The sequence below is a fragment of the Pistacia vera genome, unplaced genomic scaffold (genome assembly GCF_008641045.1).
Source record: "Pistacia vera cultivar Batoury unplaced genomic scaffold, PisVer_v2 Contig1195, whole genome shotgun sequence".
Lineage (NCBI taxonomy): Eukaryota > Viridiplantae > Streptophyta > Magnoliopsida > Sapindales > Anacardiaceae > Pistacia > Pistacia vera.
In genome coordinates, this window is record NW_022195243.1 from 877 (window position 1) to 10,295 (window position 9,419).

The following is a 9,419-nucleotide window of genomic DNA, read 5'->3' on the forward strand; positions in this document are numbered from 1 at the left end:
AAATAAAATATATTTTATAATAAATGAATAACATCACATCAAATTTAGTGTAATACTATTTATCCACGCCAAATGGTTGGATCAAAATTTGGACACGGGCGTCCCATTAAAGATGCCCTTGGGATGGGTAGGGACTTGAGTGACGAGTTTTTACAATAAAATAGAGTTGGGAGAGGCATGGTGATGGTGCAACTGACGTGAATGGAGTAGTGGTGGGGTATGAGAAATGTACGGGGAAAGATGGTAGGGAGGTGTTGCAAGGGGATTACCATTCTTTAATGGAAATATCAATTATAAAATTTAACATATTTAAAGTTGTAGTTTTGAAACTAGTGAGGGTAACTTTAGTAAATTCGCAAATAAAACGTTAATTATATAATTTGCGTATTATTTATGAATTTCTGTATTTTATCAACCAAACCATATTATTCGCAAATTATATGTCTCGGACGATTTATTTACAAATTATTCTTATATTTTTCTCGTATCTGAATTTTTGTCAAATTTTTATAAATATTTTTTTTATCATTTATCATATTATATCCACAAAATTCTTGTACCATTTTTTTGTCATATCTATATATTTAAAATGCTATATTGATTTTAATCAGATGATTTATGAAAAATGTTAAAACTATGATTGATATTATTATATTTTTTAAAACGTATTATTAATAATATATCATATTAAATCTATAAATATATGTATTATATTTTTTTTTATCTAAATTTTATTTCTAAATTTTTAGAAATGTATTTTTTACTATTTACAGTATTAGACCGGCAAAATTTCAATAACCTTTTTTTCCCGTAGCCGTGTTTACTAAAAGGAGGGTCAATTTAATTTGCTAAAACGTGTGGGGGTTTCCCAAAAACAAAAATGAAGTTCATATTGTCTGACGTAAGACATCCCTCCATTGAATTTTCTTCCGGATTAAAGAGAAGAGAAGCTTCCACATAACCCCACCTTCATAAGTCTCTTGTCCTCTGCTCACCGCCTTCCATATTTAAATAAATCCCTTCAAGAATCATTCATCTGTTATTCGAAAGTGAAAGTTTAAGACTTTGGTAGATTTATCACTTCAATGGAATCTTACGGTAGACCCTACTCCTCCCAACCCTATGCTCCCTCCGCACCCTCTTTGCCGGACTCCTACGCCCAGCCCTCTAACCATTCCTACAACACCAACACTTTGCCGGGCTCCTACGCCCAGCCCTCTAACCATTCCTACAACACCACCACTTCGCCGCCGCCACCTCCAAGCTACTATGGCCAACCGCCGCCTCAGCCGCCGTACCACCACCAAGCACAGGGTTATGGCTACCCACAGCCACCGGCGCCGAGTTATGGGCATAATTCATTTCCTCCGGGGACAAACCCGGATGTTATAAGGAGTTTTGAGATGGTTGATAGAGATCGGAGTGGTTTTATTGACGATAAAGAGTTGCAGCAAGCTCTATCTTCTGCGCACCAGAGGTTTTCTCTCAGAACTATAAAGCTGCTCATCTTTCTTTTCAAGGATCCGCATGATTCTTCTTTGCGAATCGGTTTGTTCTTTTCATCTTTCTTACTTTTCGGCTTTATCTTGGGTTTGAATTATGCAATTTTAATTTAGGGCATCTTTACGGAGAAAACCCTTCAAAAAAAATTCTATCAAAAAATGATAACCTACAATTATTTTTTTCGATCGAGGAACCAATGCACGCTTAACTGGATTTTTACATACTCGGTAATTAGTTGACAGTCTATTGAATGAACTGGGGTATTGCTGCTGATGTTATTTTCGGACTGAGTTTTAATTAATTGTATGCAATTATGACATGGTTTTTGAGTGGGATTACTTCTATGGGATATTTTCATATTGGTTCTTTATATGTGTCAAGGGTTTTGACTTTTATACAAATTCTCTTTCTCCTTTGATTACTTTGACCAGTTAAAGCAAATAAAAGCTTTGCTGCTTTTTTCTTTGGCTTTATAGTCGTTTGTTTCAGATTCACTTTGTTGAAATTTTTCCATGAGCTGATGTTAAGCTAAATTCCTGTGACAGGGCCCAAGGAATTTGCTGCATTGTGGAGTTGCCTTGGTGAATGGCGAGTGAGTGGTTTTAACCTTGTTGATATTTTTAAATAGTTTTTTTTTTAAGGCGTGGGAGAAATTTTGGGAAAATGAACATTTATGGTCTTTAAACCATTCTATTTCGTTTATCTTCCAACACATGACAGAGACCACAAATGAAAAAAAAAAAAAAAAAGTAATTTCGCTCTCTTTTGTAGGGAGATTTCCCATGAACTCAGTGGTGGTACATATCTAATTGTGCAAATTCTTTATGTCTTAATATTTTGTTTATAAATTAATTGTATCGATTCTACTAGACCAATTATTGCAAAATGAAATTTGACATTTTTGGTAACATTTAGGAAGGAAATGCTTTTGTTATAGCATTATTACAATGTTAGGCTATTGCAGTTGTTTGGCATGATGGTGCATGTATTTATCTATTTTGCTGTCAAATTTGTCTACGTACTTGTATCAAATCTTACTAAGGAAGAAAACAGTAAACTAAGAGGAACGGTTGCATTGTAAATTTGATATTTTAGATGAAGATATTGATCAGTGTGCTTCTAGAAAATACTTCTGACTTCTGAGGTCTTTGCTCATCAAGTTTCCAGAGACATTCTGGTCAATATGTATTGCATGCATTTTTGCCTTGTTGGGACACCCTTACCCTTGCACAGGATAACTAAAGATTGAGATGCACTTCAATGCCTATATAATTTCTTTTGACTGTCGTCTTTTTTTCAATGCCATTTTCTATTTCATGAAAAATTAAGTTCAATTTTCTGTGCTTAATGTCAAGCATGGAATTTGTTCTTGTAGGGCATATTTCAGAGATATGATAGAGATAGAAGTGGGAAAATTGATTTGATGGAATTGAGGGATGCTCTCTACAGTACTGGATATGCAGTCCCACCTTCAGTCCTCCAACTTTTGATGTCCAAGTATGAGAGTGGAAATGGCAGGAAAAATGAACTCAGTTTTGACAGTTTTGTTGAGTAAGGCTCCTATTTTATTATACTTGTACTTGTGCTTTTACTTATTTACTTATTTTTCTTTGTTTTTGAGAGTTTTAGCATGTTCTAATGACAATCTTTTGTTTTACTGGATATGCAGATGTGGGATGATTGTGAAGGTGAGTCCTCAAATTGCTACTGCATTTCTTTCTTTCTTTTGTTAGTTACCTTCTCAATTTAATTTTAATCAATGAATCAGTCTTCCCTAATCTTCGGTTATCAGAACAGTTTCTGTGATGTTCTATTCATCTTAAACATATGTGCATGTACAAAGTCAGAGCCCTGTTTCTAAATCTTTGTGCTTCTTAGAATGTTTAGTTTAAGCATATATTAAAATTAGATAGAATTACACCAAACTCTTTTAATGTTGATACATTATTTGATCATGTGAAGCTATTGTGGTTTCAGGGTTTGACTGAAAAATTCAAGGAGAAGGATTCACGTTACACTGGTTCAGCAACACTTACTTATGACTCATTCATGTCTATGGTCATTCCCTTCATTGTGCAATATGATTGACTTAATTGGTAGTATATGTTTTATAACCTTGAGTTCTTTCATTCAGTTGTATAATTTAAAGGAGAATTTGTATATTGATGAGTGGCAAGTGTGAATGAAATTTTAATGCAAGATTGAGTTAGGTTTCTCTTCTATGGAAAGCAAGCGTGACTGTGATTTCTTTGATTCATGCTCCTTTTAGAGAGAAACTATAGATGAAAAAACCAAATAGCGATTAGAAATTTTGTGCTGCTTAGACCAAACCATCAATTGATCCTGTTTTCCGTGTGTAAATTTGAAACAAAAATATATTTCTAGTGTTTCAAGTGATGTGTTTTTGAAGTTGGAAGAAATATTGGTATTGAGGTAGAAAGTTGGGAAGTATAGTGTTATTTGTGAATTAAACATGTTTAGCCAAATTCTAATATTACTCATTGATCATATGCCAGAATCCTCTAGAGTGCCACTTTTTCAGCTTTGAAATGATACGCAACATGGAAATTGGAATTATCATACCCCTTTTTTTCAATCATCAAATTCACATTTCACATAAGAAATTTAAAAACAATCCATTCTCATTAAGGTTCTTAAGCTGTTACAACCAATAAGTCTATAATCTTAAAAACAATACCCAGTTTATATTACACCAATGCCAATACCAATATCAAGATCAAGTTCTATTTTATTAGGCCTTACTTTGTTAAAGAATCGTATACTAATTCCTTATTGGTATGTATATTTATGTCTTTATTTTTTTAGATTACCCAGAATACAGCTCTCGGATGTATTAGCGAAAAAAATTTATCTGTTGTAAATGATCCTGCAAAGTTGATAAACCATTACTCCATTTCCAATCCACTGCTGCAAAATTAAAGCCATGCTACTGTTTTCCCCTTCACATAAATACTGCAATATGTCGATTAAAATGATCCCAAATTTTGAACAACTATTTAAATACCGTGTTTCTAGATAGTCAACTCAATCGACAGATTATAGATTTATAGTTCAACACCTTTAAAGGGACAGCCTACCATCCCCTGTAAATTAAATTATGGGTTCTCAAATTTTGAAGCAGCCAGCTCTCTTTTTCAATAGACATCATATCATGCACGTTAGTAAGCTACCAAACTAGCCAGTTGTTGATCTGTTCCAATAAACAAAATATTAAGATTTCATATGTTTGATGTTTACCTCGGGCCCAATATTAATTTGAAGGTCATTAAGTATTTCTTGGTAGTCATGTTGATGTTTTAATGAAAGATTAGTGTCAAAACACTTGGGTTTGATTTGCCAGAGAGAGACCACCACCATTGACGGCTACAACTACAACTACAAGCTTAGGCATATTGTGGTAGATAAGACGTCATTATGTTGAACAGTCATGGGGAATTCGTCTATGATCTGTCAACCTTATCCTTTTGCTGAGGCAGGCGTAACCATAAAGCAATAAACATAAGGTCCACGATGTTGAAACCCACTACCCCCCACCACTTTGATCTCAAGTATCAGCTGATGTTACATTTTTAACCATTTCCAACATTATTTTCACCCAGAAAATTGTTTCAGAGATTATGGTGGGATAAGTACAACAATGGTTGATGCTAGGAGTTCTCTTTTGGTGAAAGAGAATCAAAGATACGGACAAAAGAGCAAACCATTCAAAAACAAAGACAAAATTGATGAGATTGATATAATTGAAATTATATATTGTGGGCAAAAATGAATGCGTCAATGGGCTGCCGAAAGGAAAGACGGTGGCTGATAGAGAAGCCAATTTGGACTTTTGTGAAGGTTAAGACAGCGAGAATTTTTCAACTCTGGAAGATGCGCATGCATGATTGCAGTGGACATAAGAAAGAGAGAGACCCCTTTTCATATCTTTAGTAAACAATTCAAAAAAGTTTTAAGATTTAAATATAAATTTCTGAGTTTAATATGAAATTAAGCATTATTTACTTGATGCATGTAACAAGTTAAAAATGGACAAGTTTGGTACTATGAAATGATTCCCCAAAATCTCAGCCGTGTAATGCCTAAATGTCAGATAAGAATCTAATGACAATCTGCAGGATCTGACGGCCCAATTGCAAAATACATTTTATAGATGAAAAGTGCCTCCGAATTTGAATGTGTGGTTCTCCAGGGATTTTATTAATTAACATTTGTCAGTGTGTATACGAAAGAATAATAGGAATTTGTATTCTGGTTCAGAATTTTGTGTTACTGATCTGACAAATAGGAGTTGAATTTATAATATCTTACCTCTAAAATTTCTTCTCTGGTATATGAAAGATCACTAGGAATTAACTATGTTGTTTTTGCTTTAACTCTATCTCCCTCAGTTGACAAATTCAGAAGCTTTTACAGTAAAAGTAACCATGCTATGACATAGATCAGAAGACCGAAGACAGGAAAAACCTGCAAAATACCCAAAAAGGAAAAAGGAAAATGTAAGACACGGTGCATTGTAAAGGTGATAAAAGGGGAAAAAGAGAAAGATCTTACATTAATCTTGGAAGCAGAAGCCATCTGATCTGGAACTGGAAGATAACCCTGCAATCCAATGTTATAAACTGGCCTACCATCAGGATAATACAGCCCATAGTTCCTCTCCGATGCAGGACCCGGCTTTAAATTCTCGTTAAAAAGTGCAAAAACGTATATATCAATGGGGACTGATGGCTTTGCAGGTGTACCTTGCTTCTGGTCAATCCTCTTCAACAAATTACCATTATAAAGTCCTGCATTTTCTATGGTAGCTCCGGCCTCATCTTCATCTCCGTTCGATGGCCACCCTGTCTCGGAAACCCTGACTTCGATATCTGTATGTCCCATTGCTTTAATGGCTGAATAAACAGCATCAACTTGAGCATATAACATGTTGTCATAGTTCAAATTAGTGTTGGGATCTATCATCCCTTGGTTAGGCTGAAAGAGCACATAATCTAGGGAGACCTCGTTGGGGCTACCCTTGTATGCAAAATAGGGATATGCATTGATCAAGAAAGGAGATTTCACTTGAGCATGAAAACTGAGAAGGGGTTGGATGTATTCAGCGAGATCGGGCCTGAAGCTTCCAGCCGAAGGAGGGAAAGAATTAGCCAAGATGTCGAGTGAGTGAGCGCTCGTGACGATCACTTGTTTGTCGAGTCCAAGATCAACGAGGGTCTTATACACGGTTTGCATTGCCGGGAGGAGAAATGAATAGAGCCGGGTGTCATTGTCTTTGAATACTTCATTTCCAACGGTGATGCAAGCTATTCTCGTTTGAGGGATGTGAGGCTGTAAACTTTGTTGAACCCAATTTTGAGCCTTGATTGGATCAGTCATGTTCTCCAGGTACTCATTTCCGAGTCCAATTATAAACTCTACTTGTGTATTTGAGAATGCGAGAAGGACATTTGGATCTGCATCGTATAATTTCACTCTTCTTATGTTGAGGGATCTTAAAAGAACTGACACTCGAGAGGGAGACGGAAGATTGTTTGCTATCTGACCATAATTGATTCCTACTCCCAGGCCAAGGATTTGCACCACTGAACCTGAAAACAGAGTTGGAAAGAAGGTAAAAACAGAGAAAAAAAAATTCCCTAAAACAAAAGAGAGAAGAAGAATAAAAGTATTATGGTTAAATTCTTGGAAAAAAAAAATAATAATAACCAGTGAATATCATTCAATTCTGAAAAAGGAATATCAAGATAAAAAATTGAAGACATGATATTCAGAAATTTAAAGAAGATATGAAGAGAGCATCTGTCTTGTACAAGAGAAGGAGAAAAGATTTTTGAATTCTGAAATTTAGTTTAAAAGCAATGAAAAGATAAATTTTCAATAACTGCACGTACCATAGTAAAAGGGTGATGCAATTTAATAAGAATCTAAATTAAGTTGGAAGCAAAAAGATGAGTGCATGAAAAGGTACTTTGAATAGACAAATCAGATCAGGTATTGGAATCCAAAACATAAAAAAATTTCATGGTTACATTCATTGAATGTTAATGGAAACTCAATCTTGATACTCTAATTCATTTGTGTTCTTCTTCCTGCATTTTTCTTAGCAGCCAAATAGAAGAGAGCAGAGCAGAAACAGAGTGCAAGTAGAGTTGAAAAAGAACAAACCTGAAAAAGTGAAAATAATGAGAAAGATTGTAGGAAGGAGGAAGCTGCAGCCGCCCATTAGTGATCTGATCTTGGGTAAACCAAGACAGACAACACCGCCACCACCACCCTTGAAAATTATTTGTGTGAGAGAGGAGACAGATTGTCTCCTCTCCTCTCTTCATATATATAATTATATAGGGCGGTAAGAGCTACTCTGTTTTACGTCCTCTGTTTATCTGTTCACAGCCGTCCCATATTTTTTTTTTTATTCATTTCATTTATTTAATTTTTAATTTTGGGTCAATTACAGTTGCCTCCCATGAGGGCCGCGCGTGGAAAATATCTTTATCACCTCTTACGTTCGAGAAATATCTAGGACCCCCTGCTTTTTGTTGACTAGAAAAATTATTGAGCAATGATAAGTTTACTGAAAGTGCATTTAGCTCCTAAATAGGATTATTCCACTTAGATTAACAAATTAAGGTCTACACTCACAATCAAAATTAATGGTCGAAGAATGACTTATGTTGATTGAATTTGTGCGTTGTTGTTCCTTCGTTCATTTCACTACACAAACTCAATGATATGAGCTCACTTTCATGTTTATAATTAAATAGGGGCATATGTTAAGACTTAAGACAACAAGCGTATAAAATTTTTATTATATCAATGCATTGGAACATGTTTTTATTTTGTCTTTTGTATATAAACTTTGTCCAAATATAACTACCGCTGGGTGACCTAATGGTAAAAAAGAAAAGGAGAATACTGACATGATCTCTCAATTTCGAGTTCCCTTGCTGGTAAAAGAGCAAGAGAAGGATCTAACATGGTCTTCCAAGTTCGAGTCCCCACGACCTCTGATAGGAGTGATCACTAAAACTCTTACACAGCTGATAGTTCTAGGATCTCAGGGTATTAGTTAAGGTGCGCATACAAACTGGTCCAGATACCCCTGGTCATTAAAAAAAAAAAAAAAATTTGTCGAAGTAATTAATTTTTTTGTATATTTGTAGTTTTAACATGCCCTTTAAGACATGAGTGAAAACAACTCTTTATTATTATATAAATCTTAAAAATGGGTTTTATTAACACTTATAGAACCAAAGTTCTAATAATATTTGTAATTAATTCATTAAAAAAAGAGCATAGCTTATTGTTTATGAAATATCACAGTCTAATCATTTAGTAAAGAAAAAGTATGGTGTTAAACAGAAAAGATGTAGAGATATTTATTAAACCTAAAGGGGGTTAAGGGTAATTTAGCATGAGTTGTTTTCTTACACGTAACAAGCATTGACCAATGCGTTTCGATGATTTACCGACGGAGTAATTTCGGATTTTTGTATTATTATTATTTATTTCAGGAAAAATAAAATAAGAAGCCTGAATCGGGGTTCCTTTCAAGTGGGAAAGTTGATAGGGACCATTCCATTACTGGGAACACCAATTTGAACGGTCCTCTACTATCACATCTGTCTTTTGTTTTAATGTACAAGATAAAAATATATAATGACATACATAATAAAAATTCACAGTAAAGATGATGAGTTTTGTTGATTCAGATTTTCACATCAACTATTCGTACATATAAAGTATTAAGTTATTTTTAAAAATTACACGTGAATGATTCATGAGAAATGTTTATAGTGCAAAGATTATATATGTTTGCAGAAACATATATATAATAGATTGACAAAAGAGATTTTTATAGTAGTTCAGATGCTTAAAACAAATCCTACATCCAC

At 34.4% G+C, this 9,419-nt stretch overlaps 2 protein-coding genes across 2 annotated transcripts; one reads left to right on the forward strand and one right to left on the reverse strand.

The window, feature by feature from the left end:
- Nucleotides 1-987: 987 nt before the first annotated feature.
- LOC116112034 (probable calcium-binding protein CML48) lies at nucleotides 988-3,938 on the forward strand. Its single transcript, XM_031398205.1, has 5 exons — nucleotides 988-1,548; nucleotides 2,049-2,095; nucleotides 2,879-3,054; nucleotides 3,173-3,191; nucleotides 3,481-3,938. Exons 1-5 carry the CDS (start codon nucleotides 1,086-1,088, stop codon nucleotides 3,589-3,591), a joined length of 816 nt encoding a protein of 271 aa, XP_031254065.1. The 5' UTR covers nucleotides 988-1,085; the 3' UTR covers nucleotides 3,592-3,938.
- Nucleotides 3,939-5,399: 1,461 nt separating this feature from the next.
- On the reverse strand, nucleotides 5,400-7,861 carry LOC116112024 (glucan endo-1,3-beta-glucosidase 14-like). Its single transcript, XM_031398194.1, has 3 exons — nucleotides 7,690-7,861; nucleotides 6,076-7,112; nucleotides 5,400-5,988 (listed from the first exon to the last, which is right to left on the reverse strand). The coding sequence occupies exons 1-3, from the start codon at nucleotides 7,745-7,747 to the stop codon at nucleotides 5,932-5,934; spliced, it is 1,152 nt and encodes a 383-aa protein (XP_031254054.1). The 5' UTR covers nucleotides 7,748-7,861; the 3' UTR covers nucleotides 5,400-5,931.
- Nucleotides 7,862-9,419: the final 1,558 nt, after the last annotated feature.

What these genes read in the sequence shown, in the direction of transcription:
- LOC116112024 (XM_031398194.1), bottom strand. Translation starts at nt 7,747, where the DNA reads ATGGGCGGCTGCAGCTTCCTCCTTCCTACAATCTTTCTCATTATTTTC. An exon ending in CATTATTTTCACTTTTTCAG is followed by an intron (nt 7,113 to 7,689) that starts GTTTGTTCTTTT and finishes CTCTGTTTTCAG; the next exon opens with GTTCAGTGGTGCAAATCCTT. An exon ending in CTTCTGCTTCCAAGATTAAT is followed by an intron (nt 5,989 to 6,075) that starts GTAAGATCTTTC and finishes GGTATTTTGCAG; the next exon opens with GTTTTTCCTGTCTTCGGTCT.
- LOC116112034 (XM_031398205.1), top strand. Translation starts at nt 1,086, where the DNA reads ATGGAATCTTACGGTAGACCCTACTCCTCCCAACCCTATGCTCCCTCC. An exon ending in TGATTCTTCTTTGCGAATCG is followed by an intron (nt 1,549 to 2,048) that starts GTTTGTTCTTTT and finishes TTCCTGTGACAG; the next exon opens with GGCCCAAGGAATTTGCTGCA. An exon ending in GTTGCCTTGGTGAATGGCGA is followed by an intron (nt 2,096 to 2,878) that starts GTGAGTGGTTTT and finishes TTGTTCTTGTAG; the next exon opens with GGCATATTTCAGAGATATGA.